The 23,449-nt window shown below is 36.4% G+C and overlaps 1 protein-coding gene across 7 annotated transcripts in view; it reads left to right on the forward strand.

The window, feature by feature from the left end:
• The window catches only part of LOC574609 (ral GTPase-activating protein subunit alpha-1), an 81,739-nt gene extending 58,633 nt beyond the window's left edge, over nucleotides 1–23,106 (forward strand). For 5 of the 7 annotated variants that reach the window (XM_030998813.1, XM_030998814.1, XM_030998818.1 and 2 more), the window contains 6 exons: nucleotides 142–269; nucleotides 11,872–11,990; nucleotides 14,108–14,227; nucleotides 15,394–15,450; nucleotides 19,752–19,952; nucleotides 21,438–23,106. In XM_030998813.1, the coding sequence (XP_030854673.1) occupies nucleotides 142–269; nucleotides 11,872–11,990; nucleotides 14,108–14,227; nucleotides 15,394–15,450; nucleotides 19,752–19,952; nucleotides 21,438–21,643 (831 nt within the window). In that variant the 3' untranslated portion in view covers nucleotides 21,644–23,106. The remainder of the gene's footprint in view (nucleotides 1–141; nucleotides 270–11,871; nucleotides 11,991–14,107; nucleotides 14,228–15,393; nucleotides 15,451–19,751; nucleotides 19,953–21,437) is intronic. The other 2 variants (XM_030998817.1, XM_030998820.1) reach the window with 2 other exon arrangements.
• The last annotated feature ends 343 nt before the right edge of the window (nucleotides 23,107–23,449 follow it).

The raw sequence follows: 23,449 nt of genomic DNA on the forward strand, positions 1-23,449 counted from the left end.
GTGAAAGAGTCAATGTTGTCAGATGAGATCAGTGAATGGCCCCAAAGAAACGGCCACAACATTACGGTATGCATTTGCAATTACAAATTCATGTTTTTTTTAATTTAAAATTTATCATTTTAATTTTATCCGATTGAACAGGTGCCATTCTTTGGTCCCCTCTTTGACGGAGCAGTGGTGGACTACCGAGTTCTACCTGGCCTGGTTAGGGCGACAGCCATCAACGCAAACCGCATCAAGAGATCTCAGCTCGAGTTCTACCAACAGTTGTATCCTTTGGATTATCTAATCTGCTCTAATCTGAAGTGAATGAGTGAAATTTATGAAGTCTCTTTGAGATATGATGAATGGGTGAAAGTTGTGAAGCCACTTTTATATATGATGTGGGCGGCGTTTCACAAAACTTGTCATCAGTGACAAATGATAGTTTTTGTGATAAGCTACTGAAATTCTTGCTTCTGATTGGTTATCAGCAGATTTGTCACTGATTTTAGTCATTTGTCATTGAAAAAAGACTTGGTGAAACGGTTCCCTGAAATGAAAGAGTGAATGTTGTAAGCCCCGTTCGGATGTGAATGGCCCAAAATAAATTGCCACAATGTTCTGCATTTGCCCTAACCACAATTGCTCTGGGCTTTATTTCATTAGAAATATATAGGATTAGAATTGCAATTGGGTCATAGGTCAGAATTTTGTTTTAACTGTCACCACAGTAAAACTCTACATATATTAATACATGTTGATGTCAATGTATTTAGGGTGAAAGCTGCTCATAATTTTGTCTGAAAAAGGATTTGTGCAATGTGCCTATATTCCTAGGGTATCAGTATTGTTGGATATATATCTAGTCTTTGAATAAAAATATGAGAATCTTTGTCTTGTGTTTAAAAGAAAAAGTCACATGTGAGCATAAGATTTAAGTCACAATTATGTGACATGATATTTTCACTTAAAAAAACTTTTGCAAATTGCAAATATACTCACATTGTGCTTACCGGTAAACTCTAATTTTAAATTTTGCAACATTTATAAGTTTTATAAAACTTCTGTAAATCTCAACCTCTTGCAATAATTTGCAAGGGTTCTGTGCACTCAAAGTTTCTGGTATTACAGTACATACAATGTATGTCCACATCTAAACAAAATGGAGTAATAAATTAATATAAGTACATCCGCGTTAAGGTGAAGTGCTCTACATGTATGAAGGCCATGCAAGACTTGCTACCAGCAGCCTTGAAATGTCTGAAATCCGATGGTGTGGCTGCTCTAAAATTATTTATCAATCTACCAGACCCACTGGATGATATCCAGTTTATACTTCCAAATTTATACATTCAAATTGGTATTTCTAAATTATAGCAATCAACTTGGAGCACATCCCTTTCAAGTTGATCCAAATTTCAAATATCACATTCCTGTGGCTATCTCCTGAACAATTAAAAGGTTATATGAAGAACTATCCATCTGATGATATTAAACACATTGTCTATTTAGAGCCAGAAGGTTATATTCAAGTTTTGGAGCTAACACCCTTCCGGCTCCAAATGGATGATGTAGAAGGTACCTACATTTTCAAAGAAAAACAAAATCAAACATACCGGTACATGGACTCTGGAAGCAAGTTTGCTTATGTCATGTTTTTCATTCGATCAATTTGGTTTTAATTCCTTGCAAAATTGCTGATTTCATATGAACCTAGTTGAGCATTCAACCGGACATCATGATAAATCTAGAATTCAATGTAAATGTCATTTATCATAGATCTTCTGGACGTTTCCTGTAACTTTCAAAGACTATTATCTTGACAAATGATTGATGTTAAAGGAAGGAAGGAAGATGGGATAAATGGATGGGGAGTTGGGTGGAATGATAGGTCACATGCATTTTAGCCCTGAAATACAAGCGAATATATTGGTTCGGTATGAAGATTAGACTTTTGTTTTCTATTCTACTCTTATATATTGTACCCACTGTGTATGTATGATGACTTATTCATTATCTTTTCTCTTTGTAGACGTGTTTATCTCTTTTCGTTTCCCTCTCATCTTCCAGGGAAGTAGCAAGCAAATATATTTGTAATGGCTGGGTCATCATCAAGGAATTTAATTTTGCTTTTTAATGACTTTCTGTTGTTGTGAATGCAAAAATATGTACTTCACACTATGAAGATGTATTAACTTCACACTATGAAGATGTATTAGAACGCATTCTTTAATTTATTTGTCATTTATTATAAAAAGCAAGCATAGCTTAAGCAAATCTTTGATGAATGTGTCATCATGAATTTAACAATTGCTATTATTGTTAAAAACAAGGAGAACTTGTTTGATGACTCTTAGTCTGTAAATATGTACTTCACACAATGAAGATTGGAATTTTCTATTCTACTCTTTATATATTGTACTCACGTATGTAAGCACTATAACTTATTTATTATTTTGTCTCTTTTTAGACATGTTTATCCCTGTTTTTGTTCCCCTCTCATCTTCCCAGGAAAGTAAGAAGCAAGCGTATTTATAATGGCTGGGTCATCATCATGGATTTAGTTTTGCCGTTATTGTTAAATTCTTGTTAAAAAGAAGAAGAAGAGCTTGTTCAACGACTTCCTGTTGTTGCCATTCCTCATTATTTTCAAGCATTACTACTTCATAACAATTTGAAGGACACTTGAAGTATAGGGAAAAGGGACCTAACTATTATCCTGGGCATGGATTGGAAAAGGCTACATTCTTGCATACTGTGAAGTGTTTATATAAAGACTGCCCGAGGGGACAAGAAAAGTGGTCTTCATGGCCAGGTGGTCTTTATGTACAGGTTCCTTTAGTGCATGTTTCAATCAAAAACAATTTTTATAGACTGGTGGTTGCTATAGCAGGTTTGACTGTATTGCATTAACCTTGAACAAAGATTTTTTGAATGAAAAGAAATCATAGGATTATTTACATACATGTATGTAGATCCAGACTGTGAGAGTTAAGTTTTATATAATCATTAAGCTCTGTAAAGCTTGAAAAATGCTCTTGAATACCATAAGGAGCTGTAGTGAAAATTGAAATTAGATACTTGAAGTCACTCCAAAACCTTGTACTGAGTAAGATTTTTGTTTTTAAATTTTACACAGTGAACTTGTGAACATGAGTATAATGAAACCTGACTGATTTGGGTTATCAATGGATGGGGGTAGCCTATGACTTACGGGGACATGAGGTCCATTAAGAAATGGTATGTGAATTATCCCATGTTACTATGAGAAATGGAGTATCCACAGCACAATTCTCAATTCAGAATTTTAAAGTCCCTGTGCACATTATCTGTTTTAACCAGTCAAAATAAGGCGTCAGATTTTGTGATATTGTCGGTTTACTTAAAAATTCTATCACACAAAATCTCTGAAAACAAGACTTTGATTTTAAAAAGAGATGATCCTCACAAATGAATTCAGAGAAAAATTAACCCTTTTTTTGACAGTTTCAACATGCAAAATTTCATTTGTTTGCTTGTCACAAAGAAAAAGAAAAAAGTACAATTATATATCGTCACCATTTTAAAAGAATATAAACAAGTTTATCTGTCATCACAATAGAAATTTGTTGTGTCTTTGATTAGGTAACTAGATATTGGCATTAATTGGATTTGATTGGAGTCCTTGTGCCACTGACAAACAATTAAAGCAGCTCTTGATTGACTTTCATGTAGTACTCCTTTTGCACAAACACAATGTACTTACATGATATGTATGATCAGGGGTCCTTTTGACACTCACAACTATCAAATTTGTACACTGTTATCATTCCCAATAACTTGACTTTAATATTCACTGTGACTTCCTTCTACCAGTACCTCTTTAGCACAAGTATTCATGGGTCCTTGTGTCGCCCACAAACATCAACGTTCTTTCACTTAAATCATTCCAAATCAATTGACTTTAATATTCACTGTGACTTCCTTGAAGTTCCTTCTACCCCTTTTGCACAAGTATTCATGGGTCCTTGTGTCGCTCACAAACCTCAAATTCTCACACTAAAAGCATCCCAGATCCTGCCTAATTAGATGGGATCAAACCCGGTATTAAGGCTGACATGCACCTTAAGCAGGGTTAGTGCTGGTATGAGGTTAATAGGTTAATGGAACAGACCTAAACGCTTACTGACAAAAATTTCCTCTCCGCTCCGGTAAAACTGTAGCAGGAAGAAGTGCCATTTTTGTATTTGTGACTTCCAGAGAGTCCATTTTGGGTGGCTAAATTAGGATGATGGAGCAACAAGTTGCCCTTTTGCCCGTTAGAATCTATTAACATGGTCCGGGTAATGACACAAAACGTGGACTATTTCGTCGGTAATTGGGTCAAGAAATTGCCCAAATGGTGTTTGTTGGTAGCAGATTGGTCTCGGAATCAGATGCAATTTGGGAAAGATCATTTGTATGTGGTTAGCTTTTTTTCTTCTTCATTCTAAGATTTGTAAAATTCTGAAAAGGTACAGATTAGAAGATATCCATGTATCACTTCGTGTATGAGCATAGTATGCAAATATTTCATAGTCTATTCTTTTATCCGAATCACAAAGGAGACGAGGAGGCAAGTTGGCTCAGTTGGTAAAGCCTCTGCCTGTCGAACCAAAGATTGTGGGTTCAAATCCAACTCAGATGGATGACTGAAGCCTGCATTGTGTGTTAACGAGCCTCTCCCCTGTTTCATAGATGTAGGCTATGTTAAGTGGAAAGCACTCCGTCCCACAGATACAAAGGTAAATGGAGGCTCAGTTTAGAGGAGAGTCACCACCTTTGCATGTTCAGAATCCACTGTACTGTTGGTATAAGAGTAGGGGGAAACCCCTGGGTAGTGGTCTACCTGCACACCCCCAATCAGTTATACTTGGGTAGAGACCCAATTGTTTCAGTGATTCAGTTTGCTTTTTGCCCTCAAGGCACAGGCGATGCCAATACTTAATAATACCGGGGTAATAATAATAATAATGATAAATTTTAGATTTATCATTCATATTGCAAAGAGCAATGTCCGGAATTTAATTGAAAATGTGTTGAGTAAACCCTTTTTATTGTAACATATAACTGTCCTTTGTCTTGGGGAAAAGAAAGAGAAAGTCATAAAGATTGAAGTTGTCTGTACAAGCTTAGTATTATCATGATGCTACTGATGCCTGTGCATAAGTATAAAGCATACATGTAGTATGCTTGGGCTTCCCTCGTATCGGTTCATGTAATGCTGATTTATTGATTAAGATCTACTGGGCATCAGCAGTGTTTCCTCAAGGATATCTTCAGTTTTATCCTTCACTATTCCTATCACTGATGCATCACCAGTCATATCAACTGTCTTGTTGAACATGTTGGTGCAAAAGAAATAAAGAATAGTAGAATAATAGCGCATCTGTCATCAGACATTTGTAGATAGAAATGTTTGAACAGGAAATACTGTGCATGGTAGATATGTTTTGGCATACATGTAACAGTGCATTTGCTGAACAAGTGGAGAAATATTTGTGTATTAAAAACAAAAAATTACCCCATTTGGGTTTAGTATAACAATATTATATATATTTTGATTCCAGGGGCCCCACTCACAAGCATAGCTTTTTGGCGTCTCAATTTGGATCATGTTTGTTCGCCATGGTTGCTATGTCTGGTGTTTTTAAATCAACTAAACTGAATGCTTCCACATCATTTCAAAGCAGTTTGAGGCATTCTACATTTAATAGAGCACGATATTTGCATTTGTTTGCTTGTTTATTTGTTTGTTTTAACTTGACTGCTAAGAAAGCATGTGTATGCTTGTAAGTAACCAATCAAACAGCTTTAATTCCTCTCCAAGGCACTTGCTTATGAGGATAAATACCTTGCCAAAGACCACTATAGCGCATCCACTTGGTTTACAAGACCACTGCTTTACCACTAAGCCAGCACACCTCCTTGATATGCAGGGAAGGCAATTTAATACATTACAAAGACCTGGGATAAGCGGATGTGGGTAGAATATAAAAAGAACAAGAACGAGATATGTATAGTTTTGTAATCACTTTTTGTCATGTAAAGGTATTTTTAGATAACTCTTTTTTTTCTATTTGCATCAGACATTTTTTATGCTGCATTTCCTCTCTTGTCCGCATGTTATTACGATGTGATTCTCACCTTAACTGGTAATTTTTTGCTTATATGTAGTCTTTTTTTTCTCTTTTCAATTTGTATGAGAGAGAATATTCTATGTCTATTCTCGTTCCTCTTTTTCATGATGCACAAAAAGGTTGAGCGCGAGCTGACATATATTTACTAAAAAATTATAAGGGTCATACATTCCTAAATTGCGTATTATCTACATGTCCTTATGGCCCAAATGTCAAACATTTTCTAAGAGGTAAATTGCAGTAATTGATAAAGCTATCGCTTGGTATCGATTGCAGAAGAAAGTGAAGAAGAATGTATAGTCTTGCTGAAGGCTTTGTAATGGAGTGTGAATGATAAAAGCAATTAAGCTGTGGGACTATTCATATCAATCAGAGAGGATCGAGTTGCATGCCAGTATCTTTCTCTGGGTATGTTCTCACTGCCGCTGACTATGGAGTGTGGGTGTTGTGCAGTGCATCAGAATATAGAGTGTCCATAGACACATGTGCGTGCTCCGGTTGCCTGCACCTTTTGCTGCAATCCACTGGACCAAAAGGTAGCCATTTTCAGATGGTGTTCAAAGGAATTTGGCATATTTTCCATATGGTATATTTATTTGACAACGGCCACTTTCATCTATCCAGACATTCACACAAGAGTATATAAAAATAATTTCATTAAACCATTACAAACGGGATCTTCATTTCAATCGTCTTCAGAAACAAAATGGGATATTAAAAGTTAATATAAGGAAAAAAAGTAACCCTTTATAATAATTCTAGGTAATAGTCTGCAGAGGATAACATTAGACTTATAAGATTTCTTCCATAAGAAGATATGGCAAGTAGTTATCAAATTCATTAGAGAATGACCAACATTAAAATCTGACACAAAGTTCCCAAAATAAATCATATTCTTGTTCACTTTGAAATGTTGATTTTGTTTTCTTCTTCAAGTGAATTAATTGATTCATTAAAGTAATTTGTTGCTCTGCAAAACAATCTTAAGTTTTGTGCAAGACAACCCTTTACGAAACATTCTGTAACCAATATCTTGACACCAAAAAGGAGCAGTGGAAAATGGCCCCATGGTGACTGGGCACTAAGAGCAATCCAATATTTGAGTAACCAGCAGAATTGAAAATATGGAACAATCAGGGCAGATTGGGTATCTGGGCAAGAGGTAACTTGAGACTCTGTTTAAACAATAATTGTGATGCATTTGAAAGGATGTTTTTAACCCGGGCGCGCCATCTGGTATATCATGCATACCATCATATGCACGTATATGAAATGTTGCTCGTAAATTGCAGAAATCTGAACTGATTTTCAATTACTCCCATCAGAAAAATCTCTTTGGGTGTGTTATGTAGTTCCTGGTTTGGATTTCAGCCACAGTGGATTCATAATTTGATAAACTGTTACATGCATGTTTGAAAATGGATATTATGTTACATTCATCTTTCAAAATGTAGAGGTGTATTGATGGTATGAGGTTTGAGTTGCAGAATCTTTTTCATGTTAGGTTTCTATCCCATTCCTTTGAATATCAATATTGTATTAATGCACCTTTGCCTTGTAAATGTACATAGTAATCTTATTTCTATTTCTCTCCCCTCTCCCTCAGTATTCTTCTCTCTTTTCCACTCTCCATAAGCCTCTCTCTCTCTCTCTCTCTCTCTCTCTCTTTCTCTCTCTCTCTCTCTCTGTCTCACTCTCTCTGTCTCTCTCTTTCTCTCTCTCTCTCTGTCTCACACTCTCTCTTTCTCTCTCTCTCTCTCTCTTTTTCCATCTCTCCATCTCTCCATCCCTCTCTCTCCTCTTTCCTCGTTGTCTCTCCTCTCTCTCCCCCTCTCTCTCTCCTCTCTCTCTTGCCCTCTCTCTCTCCTCCTCTCTCTCTCCCCCTCTCTCTCTCCCCCTCTCTCCCTTGACTGTCCTTCCTTGTTTCTCTCTGTCTCTCTCTCTCCATGATCAACATCTGTTTTATATCCCCTTTCCCTCTGCTTTTATAGAAGAAATATATGATTACAATGACATATATTAAAGGAATAACTGTCATGAATATACCCATTATGGTCTGTTTGAAAAGTAATTACAACTCTTTTTCCTAAAGAGATAGATCTCTGTGTAAAAGCTTCCATTATTTTTATTTTGAAATGAATAAACAAACGAACGAATATGTGCAGGTTAGCAATTTGTACATGATTAACTTGACGTACCATTGGAATTATACCTCTCTACCTTGGCTTAAAAAGTTTCAGGAATGAAAGCGATCCCCCAAGAATTTAGAACGTGCTAGTGTGTGTAAGGGATGTCTGACAGGTGCTTCGTATTGACCGCAGGGATAATATTTCCACATCCAAAATTGATCATGTCCTGATGATTATGAAAATGAAAAGTCTGCTTCTACTATCCCCTGTAGGGAGAAATTGCATATTTTGTGTCAAGTCTAATAGTTTCCATACTTAAGTTTTAGTAGGTTACCTCCTGCTACAGGTGGTTTTAGAGAAACAATTAACTTGCCACGTTGGAACCATTAGGGTTTTAACTCATCATGTTACACAGAGTTAATTGCCTTCTGTTTCCAAACAGACAAACTGCTATTTTTTTTAGTGTTTACTTCAGATTTGTTGAGAGGCATGTTTCAAAGATGACAGATCGTAGGATCACAAGTGCTTGTTAGAACTTGTCGCTATTTGTAAAAAGTTGTGCATATTTTGCGAGTGGTCTAGTTTTGGGCAAATTGCATGATGCAAAGATAACTCTGATAGTATGCATACTGCATAGACAGCTGTTAACAAGTTGTTGAATATTAAGATCATAAAGTTCCTTCTTTTACAGTAGGCCGAGGTACTTTAGGTGTGATACATTCCTATCATGCTCTTAGAAGATAAAAAAATGCAGTGAATATGGAGATTGTGAAGGAATGCAAACTTTAATAGTAATAGTGGATTATTAAATTATAAATAAGTATAATTCCTAGTCTGTCACTACCATAATTGATACATGTATAAAGTTGCAGTTATTTCATGTAATGAATAAATAGGATTATATTCCCCAGATCAGTGAAAACTCCTGTAATCTGTCAAAATTAATTATTCGGATTTCATGATCGTGAACCAGAACATAGATTCACCCCCCCCCCCTCCCCTTACTGTCACACCCCCAAGAGTAGTAAAATTGTGTTTCTAACATGGTATGAGGTAGGAGTGTGCCCCAGTGCTATGTCTGGTAGCAGCTGCTGGCTTGGCTAGCACTATTGTTCCCCTGCCCTGAATGGGCATTAAGGATTGATGTCAATGAGCTTAATATTAAAAGCCCCCCAGTTCTCAGCTGCTTGACCATCAAACACTATCAGGGGAGGAGGGGGAAGGGGGAGAAGGAGGTGGAAGGGGGTGGAAGGGGGAGTAGAAGGAGGGGAAAGGGGGAAGGGAGGGGGAGGATAAGGGGAGGGGGAGGATAAGGGGAGGGAAGGCTGAGGGGAGTGGGGGGAGAAGGGGAGGGAAGGCTGAGGGGAGTGGGGGGAGAAGGGGGAGAAGGTGGGAGAGGGGGAGGAAGGGGGAGAGGAAGAGGAGGAGAAGGAGGAGGAGGAGGAGGGGTAGAGGCGTGACCTACCGGTAAGGCCATTAAACAAAATACACATGTTTAGCGTCCCCGCACGCTTCCTTTTGGGGGGCCGCCTCCTATTTTTTGTATATTTGGAAGTAGCAGTGAAAAAAATACACGCGGGCTCAGGGCAAATTAGCCCCCGAAATGCCCAAAAGAGCCCCCAAAATTTGCATAGAGTTCAGTGCAAAACAAATTAAAGAGTGTTATTTTCATGCAAGCAAGCTTGAAAAGTAGCCCCCCAAATTTTTAAGTATTTTTTCCCTGGAAAGTAGGAATAATTTTTAGTTAGACCCTGCGTTGTTATCTTTGCTCTTAACATTTTTAAACTGTGGACATTTTTTTATGATTTTAATGGTAGATCTGTAGAATAGTCCTAATAACAATGTACTTCAACTCTGTTTCTTGAGAGTAAAACCTTGCAATGATTTAAAAGCTTCTTTTATTTATACTTTTTGTAACAACTTTAATCAACATAAAATATAATACCTTGATTTGAATAGTTTCTTTATGTCAAACAGTGACCCTGAGCTGTTATCTTTGCTCTTAACATTTTTAAACTGTGGACATTTTTTTAATGATTTTAATGGTAGATCTGTAGAATAGTCCTAATGACAATGTACTTCAACTCTGTTTCTTGGAAGTAAAACCTTGCAATGATTTAAAAGCTTCTTTTATTCTTTATGTAACAACTGTAATCAACATACTGTAGAATGTTATTTGTTTATTTGAATAGTTCCTTCATGTCAAACGTGTCTCAGACACACATGGAAGTCTTTTGCAGGGGCAGTCACTTGAAATGTCCTCATGCTAAACGCTTCCCTGGATCTCGTGTCGCATCTTGAAAAGATTCTTTTAGTATATTCAATCATATCCTTCATATTATTACTTGACGACTCTGCACATGTCGATGAAGAAGGCATTTGATGCCTGAACAAGTGCAAGAGAAAAACATTCCAGCAGTGAGAGTCATTGAAATATCTCGTTATGAGAGAGTATTATCCTAGACACTTTAACATCTCAGGGGAAAACCCTTTTCTCGAGTGTTATGAAGCAAATATCATTTGCTGTCTACTTGCTGTTATCCGTTTCTTCAAGGGCTCTCCTGACCATGTGGCCCTCTGGCTGGTCAAATAATCGAGAATCCAGTACAATTTGGAGTAGGAGCGGACCTGGGACCCGTTTCATAAACGTTTTTTTCTATAACAAATGCTTAATTTCTATGATAAATTTGCTCTCAGCCAATCAGATGCCTTGATTTCAGTAGCATATAACACTAGCTTGTAACTTGTTATTGATATCAAGTTTTATGAAACAGGCCCCTGGCATTAGGAGTCCTCTGATACCAAGTAGTTTAATGAGATTTACCATTTGTTATTGAATTAGGTCATTGAAAATATATATTTTACCAATCTTTTCTATGGATAGCTTTCTGCATTGGACTAAAATGCTTCAGGTTTAGTATGCTTTTTAGAAAACTAGCTACCGTAATTAACGTTGTATAAACCGCCCTTGTGTATTAACCGCACCCCTCTTTTTCGGCCTTTAACAAAAAAGTTTTTTTTTTTTTTTGGTCAACTTTTTTTTGCCGACTATGTCGGCATCAAGCCTGGTCCGTGTTAAAAAAACCCACGCAGGAAGGCCTTTCATTTAACTGCGAGGTGCAGCTGAATGTGCAAGATCATTAATGTAAATTAAAAAACAGAGGACCTAGGATAGAACCTTGTGGTACACCATGTAATAGAAGAAAAATTGGAGGAATTATTATTATAAACTATCGGTACATATTGAGATCACAGACAAATTTTAGAGTTGTTCTAGATTCTGAGTGGTGAGTCAACACAACGATTACTGAGCTGGGAGACATTGCCAGGCATAGCGCCAGGTGGAGGGGCATAAATCGAAACTTTAAAAAAAAAAAATGGTGTACTGTGTATAAACCGCACCCCGACTTTGAATTTTTTTCGGCGGCAAAAAGATGCGGTTTATACACCGTTAATTGCGGTATATAGTTTATTTCCGTGTTTTGTCAAAACAGTATTTTTACCATTGTTTTGTAAAGATGTGATACTAGTTGTTGAAATCAAGTTGCCAATGTCAGAATACATGTTGTCAGTATTCCTTAACACATTGCCTGTCCTGTTAGCTATGAGGAAAGATCCAAGTATCTGGATACCATCGTGAAAAACCACAAAGACTGCTCCACCTTTGAAGACTACTCGGCCCACGTCTTTGAGCCAGCCCTCGCTCGACAGAAAATTCAAAGTAAGTTGTTTGTTTGTTTGTTTGTTTATATTTTCGTATAAAAAGACATCATGCATTCAGTAAAACAATTACAAATAGAATTATGAATTACAAGATAAAATAAACAGCTGGATAGCCCATATTCAGCGGTATCGTTATGATGCCGCTGGTCTTCCATGGGGACCAGAAAAAAGAATAAAGTTGTCTTCTCATGATGCAGAAAGTTTACAATCTAATGATCTACCTCTTTATATCTTTCTGACTGGATTGAAACTTTAAAGAAATGTTCTAATTTTAATGAATGATCAGTAATGTTGTCTTGTCGACAAAAAATACAAAGTAAGTTGTCTTCTCATGATGCAGAAAGTTTACAATCTAATGATCTATCTCTCTTTCTGACTGGATTGAAACTTTAAAGAAATGTTCCAAATTTGATGAATGATCAGAATGTTGTCTTGAGGCAGTCATACATGTCAATTTTTATCACAAATTTTTTGTTAGATTAAAGAATGCACAATTTGACTTCTGGAAGTATCTCTTCGAAAATGCGTAAATTATGATGGGAAGCATGATTACTATTAAAAATATTAAAAATGGACCTATGGGCCCGAATTCACAAAGGAGGTTTAGATTTAACCCATGGTTTAAACCCTCATTTACATAACCCATGGTTTAAAATAAGCACAAAATAAGCGTGACACATGTCAGAGGTCCAATATTAGACGCATGCAATTTTTAAACTATGGGTTAAATCTAAACCTCCTTTGTGAATTTGGGCCATTGTGTTTATGGCATCCTTCTCAGAAATGTTTACATTGTATGAGTCTTGCTAATTATAATGATATATATCTTAGTTTTTTTTAATGAACAGACAGTTCTTGTCACCAATTGAAGGTTGTAATCAAGATACTCCAGCGCCCTGTACCCCCATATCTTCCTTTCTATAGTGCTCATTACCATTGAGTCAATGATTTCTAGGAATAGAGTCATTATACTGTTGAAAAGTGTAACCAAAAACTCTACCCTCACATGAATCATCTTTTTATTCAGCAACAGTGCTTCAGACATATTGAATGTACTGTTGTAAATGCTTTTATCTTTAACCCATTGCTTCCTGGAACTTATGGCAATGAATGAATTTTGTAGTTAATGGGTTAAAGGTAAAGACCAGTATTGGAAATGCCCCAATTTCAAAAAATGAAATGGAAGCTCTCATTACCAATCATGTTAAAGAATATGTTTTGACTAATACATGATGATACAAAATTTGCCGGGAAACCGCCTACTAATTCATATATTTGGTAAATTTGTTTCTCTCATGGTCTGTGAGAGATATAGGGTAGTCCCATATACATCTTTCTGTGTATAGTGCTTGTAACTTTACGAAGAATGGGCCAAATTTCTTATCATTTTGATGATTTCAGAACCTTGCAGATACTAGATGCTAGATCATCAACCTTTCTGGTTGATTCCACAACGTTTCTTTCACAATGCAATCGCATGACCATAACTGGTCTTTACCTTTAAGAGAGAATTCAGTCACATTCATTTGCTGATCTCCATTACAAAATTTGTTGGTGTACAGATCTTTGTCAACATGTCACTTTCTTTTTAATAGGCCAATATTGTGATATATACTTATCAAGCTATCATTAAAGCTGATCTTTCAATTACCTGTTGAATACATTTCATTGTCATTCATCAATTTAAGTCAAGCTTTTTGTTAAATGGGTTGAACTCTTTAATTCCATTTTCTACTCATTGATTTTAACCCAGTGCTGAGAACAAGTCGTATGCAATAAAGGGAAATATTAGACCTTGGTTTGATTGAACTTAAAATGAAGAACCAGCTTTAACCAAGCTAAGCATCAGGTTTAAATTTTTAGTAAAATATGGCCAATCAGGTCAGATTGCAGTATGAATAATATTTAATAAAACATTACATCTGAAATATTCTTTAAAAATAATTGAATTGTCCTGTATATATAGTACACGTTTACGAATATAACAGATTTAGATGGGTCATAGCACATAGATCCGTGATCGATTCTTACGTGGTACATTGAGTTGTGTGATTATTGAGAAGAAAAAAAACTTGCTGTATGAATAACTTGCCCTTCCTTGCACGCATCAATCAGACACAAGGTATTTCACTAGCCCCGAGTCGTCCGGCAGCGGCCCCGCCCACAGCCTGACCAACGTGGATTCGAAGGGCTCCCTCTTGCCGTCAAAGCTTCAGTTCACGTCAAAGTCCACGGGTAACTCACCATGGCACTCACTTCTTGGTTTGATGTTCACTGTATTTGGTCATATATTGATGGTTTCTATTATATCACTCATTTCTGACTCTCCTTACCTATTAGGCCTTGTGGTACTCCTGGATTCCTCTTACTTTGACTGTGTGTATCTTGCACTTTATATTTATATTACACTTTGGGGGAAGTATGCGACAAAATTGCTATGTATTTAGCTGGCTTTATCTTTCATTGCATTATTCTTCAGCAAAATTTTGAAAATGAATAATTCCATTTGAAAAGTAAATAAATGATGAGAATTCTGAAGAAGTTAAGGCACGATATCAAGGAACTTGAGAAAATTATTTTTGATTTGAATTTGGATGTTGTCAATCAAGAATTCTTGGTCAAAATCAAACATAATTCAGAGAAAAAAAGAGTAAATTTGCTTTTGTTAATTAATGTTTGAAAAAGAATGCTAACCATTTAGTCTTAAACTTTGGTGGAGGTAAAGATGAAGGGGGGAGGTGGCTCTAATAAATATTACATCAACTATATTTCAGCCAGAATGCCTTTAAGTTTGATTTTAAAAGAGGGACTTGGAAATTGACAAGGGTTGTCTTTTGGGTGGAATGTTTTTACTTACTCTAACTCTTTATTTAGTGCATGCTCTATTTCTAAACAAGCTAATTATTTTATTGGTACATTTGTATCTCCAGTTTTATTTTGTTTGATATGTTTGCTCTTTTGTTTGGGTATTTATTGGTAGCAACAGATTTTGATATTGCTGTGGCTTCTGTTAATTTGCTTCTTGTTAGTTAAATAGTTATTTTAATGTTTTTGTTTCTTTTATTTTTGTTGATAATTTGAACAAACATTGTTGCATTGGTAGTACTTGTGTACACAGTCGAATTGTGTTGTATTTATAGTTATTTGCAGCTGTTTTGGGTGTTTGGTGTTAGATATAAAACTTGTTGTTCTTTTGAAAAGTAGTAGGTCCATGCTTATACTTGTAAATTGAACTGGCACTCTCTTATTTATGATACTCTCCAGTATGTGTATTCAACTACCAACAAAACTAAATATAATTTGTATTTCAACAAATTATTGGGATGATACAACATAGAGAAAATACACATATAACAGCTAATGAATGCATTTCTTTTAACTCATTTTTCTCTCTTGACAAGAATGTGTGTATTACTCCCCTTCAAGACACAAATCAGTGGTAACGTTTTTCATGAACGGTACGTTGCTCTCTTAGTCTTAGTCCACCAATCAGAGCTGCTGCATGGAAATTTCATCCAATCAACTGCAGAGAAGAAAATTCCACCCATTCCGCAGTTTCTTCATCTTTTTCCCCATCTTTTTCCCCTTCATTTATCACCTTTTCTCCTTTGTTTATCACCTTTATTTTCATGCATGTTGATCCAGGCGTTGATCTGTGACTTGTCATTAACAGAATTCCAGTAAATGAACCTTTAATCTTGATATTTCTTATCTCAGCCCTGTGAAATCATCACAAAAACATTGGCTTAACAGTTAACTTTACCTTTAAATAACACTGAATTTAATATTCACATTTTTACGAAATGTATTTTTAAATGTATGATTTCTTTTTGATAGTCATTTGACTTATTGGGATGACAGTTCTTTCTGTTTTTTTAAAAAACTTTTAAGGAATCAGTTTTATATATTGACTAACTTGTAAGAAGAATTTCAACTGAATGAATAGTGATAATACCTGAGCTTTTTTTTACCACAAAATATCATTCTAACTTATTTGCCATGCATTATTAAATGAACCAGATGAATTAACAACTGACAGTCAAAGTAACAACTGAACAGTGCTTGAACTTTTCAGCTTTAAATCTTGATATGAATGTTATCAACAGGTTGTGGACAAATCTAAATTGTGGGCACTTCAAGAATTCAAAATATGAGCTTTAATTATATTTTCTCACAATTTTTAATTATATATGGGAAGTAGCAGAAATATAATTTCAAAGTATTTGACTATGAAACCAGTTTCCCTCCCATCAATTTTTCTTCAAATTGTGCAATGGCACTTATCCATATTTTGTTGATATTAAACAAAAGTCACAGTATGGTCTTGTCAGAGAGCACTCATTTTGTTATCGACGAATCCCTTTTATCTTTAAAGATCTAGATCTAGGATTTACTCTGCTCTTTGTCAGTGGCGACACATTGGCGCATCTTATTTGTCCACTGCTACAAGCGAATATGAAAATACTTATATCATAATGAACTCCACATTTTAGTGCAGTCATACCAGCGGCTTGAACAAGCTCGTGCAAATAGGAAAATCATGTTAATTAAACCTGTTTTGGGTGAATGTATGATGATATCATCTTTTCTTTAATGAATGTCTACTGTGATATTAATCATTTGCCTTGCTATTGACGCCATGACAGAATCTCAGTCGCTGTAAATGGTGATATTAGTCGTTAAAGGTTCTTTATGAGAAACGTTCTTTATAATCATGTTCTGTATATTTTCGTATACTTTCTTGTATTTTCTATAGACTCAACTTAAGTGTTACAGAAAGTTAATCACTAAAAATAGCACACTGTTATTGGCTGCGGGGGAAAATCTAGACTTTTTCTTTTAAATATGATATATTTTACATAATGACATTCAGTTCTATGCAATATTTTCTACATCAGTATTCATTAATAATGCATAACAAATTAGCTTCAAGTCTTGCTGCGGCACAATTACATACCCGGTAATCTTGTTTGACTTTAAGTTGATATAGGGACCCAGTTTGTTGCAGAATCTGGGATGCCTGATCTACTCCCTGTGGGTGGTATGCTGCCATGCAATTTAGATCAATGTATTCTCCTAAAAACGGGTATTGAGGGTTAGCTAAGCTCCCAGAAAATAATGAGCTTGATATGTGATCTTTTTGTTGTTACTGGATTTGGGGGCTAAAAATACAAATTGTGTTGACGATTTTATCCCACTGTGTCACAATTTGTTTCATCAAAATACCACGACTATGCATTGTTGGTCCAAAAGAAACCTTATTTTGCTCCTTTTAAGAAATAAAAAATTTAATACATCTTATTTGTCATATTTACCATGTATGAAACCCCATTTTTATTTCTCAGAAAATGGATAAAAAGCAAATACTTCCAAATCCCTTTAGGCATTGCTAGAAAAAGAAGATGAGTTAAGTCCAAATATGTTCTTCATAAATAATGACTAAGGAATTATACTAAATGCAGCTTCCTGGTTGTCCATATTTTTATAGCTGCAGTCATATTCCCCAATCTCGCCTCTTTTGTATACATACTTGTGAGGAAGGGCAGTAAATTGCACAGTACATTTTCCTGATTTGTTTTATATTTGGATATCATCATGCGAAATATTTTTCCTTCTCTTCTTCTGTTCCACTCTATCTCCTTCCTCCCACTCTCTCTCTCTCTCTCTCTCTCTCTCTCTCTCTTAAGTTCTGTTTCTCTCACTCTTTTCTTCTCTCTTTTTCTCCCTTATTATATCTCTACCTAAATTTATAACTAGTATGTATAATATGTGAGGGGGTGAGCACTAATTAAGATCAGCCAGGATGTTTGTAATGCCCTCATCATCACCAAGATAATATCAACGCGTGTCTCCAACGATCAAACAAGCCATAGTGATAACTCCACTCAAGGAGTGGCTACATTTTTTTCATGGAAAAATATGGATTGTGATGAGGCCAACTTATTGATTGTTTTGCCTGTACAGTGAGGCAGTTACTCAACACAACAGCTTGGAAGAGATTAATTGCCTCATTTTGGTGCAAAATTGTTGACAGGTCATTTCCTATCATATACCCGAAGGATTCCTACTATTCTTCTCCATGTCAATCCAATATTTATTGATCGCATGCAGAGATTGGAGTTGTGTGTGGAGGATAAATTGCATGGTCACTGATCAATTATGTATTTAAATGAAGGTGATAAAAATGGGTGGTATATGCTAGAAATTAGATTGATATTCATATACATATAAGACATGTTTGCAAGTTCTTGAGATGCTTTTAGCATTATTTATCAGATTTATTCTTCTTCTTGAGTTTGAGTAATCAATAATTTAGATTGATATCACAAATTGTAATTGAATTCATATTTTTAGGTGACATCGTACATGTTGTAATTGTTATTGCTAGATCTGAATAGCCTTGAACAAGCAAGTAGATGTTGTAAAGAGTAAATTCCAGAAAATAATATTAAGACCCAAAAGGAGTCTGGAAATTACCCATTATTAAAGGCTATACAGTATTGTTCTTTATCCAAGTTTCTTTCAATTGTTTTTACATGCACATGAAATGGAATGTCACCTTTGTTGACATTTTTGCAAGGTGTGACGGACTTGGAATATTGCATGCCTTTATTCCAAGTTCTCCTTTGAACACATGTATTCATACATACTAATCATTACCACACCATCAGTTAATGTATTAATGCAAGAAACATCCACAACTAGCCATTCACATACAGGTTATCAGATATGGTAGTCCATTCAAAAGAAATGTACATGTAGATGAATGTATAAAACAATGCATGATTTACATATCACTCACTTTTTTGGTACAATATTGTGATAACTATAAGAGAGTTGATTTGTATTTCATGGTTATAAATTGTATAATATATTACCTAACTTTGCATGCATGAGCAAAAAAGCCTATTTTTGTTTTTTTGAGGGTGAATATGTGCCAAAATGACTAAATAGGCCTATCTTTGATATTGTAAAAAACATTTGAATATGTATTATTAAATATGAATAATAAATAACAATCACTATTTAATCCAAACCTCAACAGAAATGCTTGATCACATTGCCTTGACAAAGAATAACATCAAACCATTGAATTTTCATTTTACAAATGACAATAATCACTACTTCTTTGGGTCTAAACTTTATGATTAACCATAAAAATTCTCATCTTCTAAACTTTTTTCTTTCTAACCTGTACCTCTCAGTATTTTGACATGGCTTTTTATATCTTGTTCCTAATTAAATTATTTGAATTAAAAAAGTATCCACGATTGTTCAGGAGATTTATCATATAAATTTCTATTGATATATTATTTACATGTAATAATTTTGTATAAATCTATCCCTTTAAATGTTTACATTCAAAAGATTTGGTAAGTATGTATTATTAAATTGTCATATTATAAGGCATGAGACATGTATTCCCTCACCATGAAAATAAATGTACAAATATGATGAAAGAAGAACAGTTATATGGTGCGGTGCGTATCCGAATAACTCCCTCATTAGACAAATATCCTCCCCCAGACAATTACCCCAAGTACCAAGGACAATTGATTGTACTATAATCTATATGGCAAATGATCTAAGTTACAAAAAAGTATTTGCAATATCTAAATTAATTCCATTTCTTTTTCTTCTTTCCTTTGTCTTTTGCCTTCACCCTATCCTCTGTCTTTCCTACCACTACTGTTCAATCCTCACCCACCTCCTACCATTCTTTGATCCTCCACCCACCCACCCACCCCCCACCCCATAGAGAAGCCTGGGGTGTCGCCCTCCAGCAGTGTGACCCGCCCCAATCGCTTCTCCCAGCCTGAGAGACTCCTGGCCAGCATGACCCAGGGCCAGCCTGCCCTGTCTCTCTCCTCCTCCCTCAACGCCTCGGTCAAGCTCACCGGCAGCCAAGGGAGCGGTGAGAGGCACTCTCCAAGACTTGGTGGACGCAAGGAAGGCAGAGGTGAGCTGTAGTTTACGTGTAACACGATCGCAAACAATCAAAAACATTTCTGAAAAATCAACTGAACTCGATACTCTATGGCATATCCCTTAGAAATCATAATAATAATAATAATAAATAACATTTATTAGGCGCTTAATACTGATGTTTCTAAGCGCACAGTGTTCTGATTAAGAGAAGACTATAACCCGTAGAATTAAATTAGAAGAAAAAGCAAAAATACAAAAGTAACATAGATAAGGTAAGAAAAACAGTGGCAATCAACTAAATAAAGACAAATATGGTGCGCACCTCCATTGACCGACGCACAACTGCAATTTACAATTTGAAAAGATAGGTTTTGAGTAGAGATTTGAATTGAGATACAGAGGGGGCGCAGTAAATAAAGGCGGGCAGTTTGTTCCAGAGAGCGGGGGCAATAACTGAAAAGGCGCGGTCACCATACCGGGTGTTAGTGCGGGGTCCAGGTGTTAACAGTAATGTGGAAGATGAACGAAGTGTTCGTGACGACGTACGGGAACGTAAGGATATGAGATCGGAAAGGTAAGAGGGGGCTAAGCCATTGATAGCTTTGTAGCACAGGAGAAGAATTTTAAATCATGTTAGGATATCAAACAATATGCATAACCAGCATAATATTGTCTCATAAATAGCATATTTTTTTGTCTCATACATAGTAATTAGAGAACTTGAACCAGAAATCATGTCATGGAATAATGAGACATGATCAGAAATTAAAAATACAATGAATTTTCTTGTTAGCTCATGTATGTAGAGTGTTATGGAATATACAGACAGCAACCCAAGTGACTGTTGAAATGCTTTAACAGAAAAATACCAGCACATTTCCAAGTAATGGTAGCTGGTATCATATCCTTGTATTTGCTATCAAGGATAAACTTCTTTTTTTCAAGTGGATACTCTACAATACTGAACAAAAATCTACCATGTATTCTTGAAATCACTTAACTTTTTGATTGATTAAATTTGGGTCTTATTTCTTTTAAAGGAAAATTATATGGCATAAAATCTCACCTTCTCTGTACAGAATTTTTCAATACTGTCAACCATTCATTTATGGGAGGATTGTTTCCTATTTTCTTGCCTTCCTGCTAATGTTTTTAGGATCTGTAGGTTCCTCTACTTTCTGGAAACTCCCTATGTACAAGCAAATTAGTTCTTATTTATTCCCAATCTCGCCTCAAGAGATTCCTAATATTTGGTGTGGAAGTTCAGCAGGTATCCTCCTCAGTCATTGTTCTTAAAGCCCCACTGTACTACTTGTAGCTACTTGCTCCCTCTATATAGAAAACAATGCCTTATCAGTGCCTGTTGGTCCCCTATGATCCTCTTTTTCTTATGTTAATTGAGAGCTGAGTTGATGCCACCTGTCAGTGACCTTGCTGTGTGGTCTAATCCCCCCTAGCCAAACTAGTTCAGATGGCCTTTAAATAAAAATTATTGGGTGTTGTCTTTTTTTGACAGGTGATGAGAAGACGCCCTCTAGTGAGGTCCAAGGGATCAGCACCCAGACTGATCTTACGGCATCATCCAGCACCACTTCTACTGCTTCCAACTCCAGCAGCATCAACCCTGGCAGACCTCGAAGCCGTACCAAGAGGCAGTCATCATCAGGGTCGGCTACCTCAGAGACTACTCCTCCAGAGAGTCCAGAAAACAGCAAAAAATGAGGCACCCAGAAAGATCTGAGAGCATCGTCTAACACTATTTCACCTTCTTACACCACTGGCACCAATCCCAGCAGAGGTTGTAGCCATACCAAGAGACAGTCATCATCAGGGTTGGCCACTTCAGAGACCACTCCACCAGAGAGTCCAGATAATAACAAAAATTGAGGCACCCAGACTGATCTGACACCATCGTAACACTACTTCACCTTCTTACACCACTGGCACCAGTTCCAGCAGAGGTTGTAGCCATACCAAGAGGCAGTGATCATCAGGGTCGGCTACCTCAGTGACCACTCCACTAGAGAGTCCAGATAACAAGAAATGAGACATCCTGACAGATCTGACAGCATCATCTAGCACTTTACTCCTTCCACCATCTCTGGTATCAACTGTAGCAGACATTGTAGCCATACCAAGAGACAATCGTCAATAGGGTTGGCCACTTCTGAGATAACCCCTCCAGAGAATCCAGAGAACAACAAGAAATGAGGCACCTAGACAGTTCTACCTTTGTCAGCCTGCATTATTTCACCCTCTTCCTTCTCTGGCATCAATCCTGCAGATCTTTGGCACAGCAGAGACCACTGCGGTCCAGAGAGGAAATTAGGCACTTTGTGACATGAGTATACCAACAAAAAGGAGTGTCAAGTCTTTGTGAGTGATCAAGGACTGTTGCTGGATTTGTGAAAATGCCAAATGATAATCTGTAGCCTCTCTTACAGAAAAGCACCGGTACTCAAGCAAGGGGGTATATTGATGGAGAGCTAGCTCCAGGGGGAAACAAATGTCAGATGCTGCATGAGGTCTCAGCTTGGTTGAAAGATCTTATCACAGTAGCTACACCTTAGTCACCTCACACAGTTCCTTGCTGATATAAGACAGTCACATACATTTAGACACATCGATAGAGCTTTGTCCAGGTGATGGCATGCGAGCATCATCTCTAGGAACAGACAACTAGAATGTACAAAGACAGAAGTGAACAAAGATATTCTTACTACAGTCAAACCTGCTTTAGTGACTACCTGTCTAAAAAGGCCACATCTGTTGTTTCCATTGAAAATGGTTTCTCATTGAATCATGTACTAAAGGAACCTGTCTACAAAGGCCACTTTTTGTGTTTCCCTTGGGTGGTCACTATAAACAGGTTTGACTATATCACTTCTTGCATCAAAACCTGAATATGTTGATAAGAACATATGTTCTAAACGGGATTCCATAGAACATGGTGAACAAGATTGCGGAATAAGGTGTCCAGTGAAGATACAGATTACAAGAGAGATATCAAAGCAATTTTTTTACAAAATATAGAATTACAAACCAAAGCCATTTCAGCCAGCTCATTTTATAAAAGTGGGGTTTTTCTTTCATGTCAAAAGAAACACAAAGTGAATTATCCACTCCAGTATTCCTTTCATCTTTGGAATAACCCAAGAGACGATTGATTACCCTTCGTATCTCAGACCAGGGCCCCGTCTTACAAAGAGTTGATATCAATCGTAACTTAATTGCGATTGATATCAATCGTAACTATGTACATAAGAGATAGGAGACTGCAGACTTGCGATTGATTGGAGGACTTACGATTGATTTGGATCGATCGTAACTCTTTGTAAGACGGGGCCCAGGTTTCTCAGTAGGGGAAAGGAGACACGTCCACTATCACAGGACTCACCAGGGACTGCACCCTGCATTCATCTTGTACCCTGTTTTGAATCAGGATGACTTCTAGTTCTGTTTGATTCCAGCCTCAACACTGCTGCACTTTAATACCTCACATTAAATTTCAAAGGATCTATCGATGAG

The sequence above is a fragment of the Strongylocentrotus purpuratus genome, unplaced genomic scaffold (genome assembly GCF_000002235.5).
Source record: "Strongylocentrotus purpuratus isolate Spur 01 unplaced genomic scaffold, Spur_5.0 spur5_scaffold_5, whole genome shotgun sequence".
Lineage (NCBI taxonomy): Eukaryota > Metazoa > Echinodermata > Echinoidea > Camarodonta > Strongylocentrotidae > Strongylocentrotus > Strongylocentrotus purpuratus.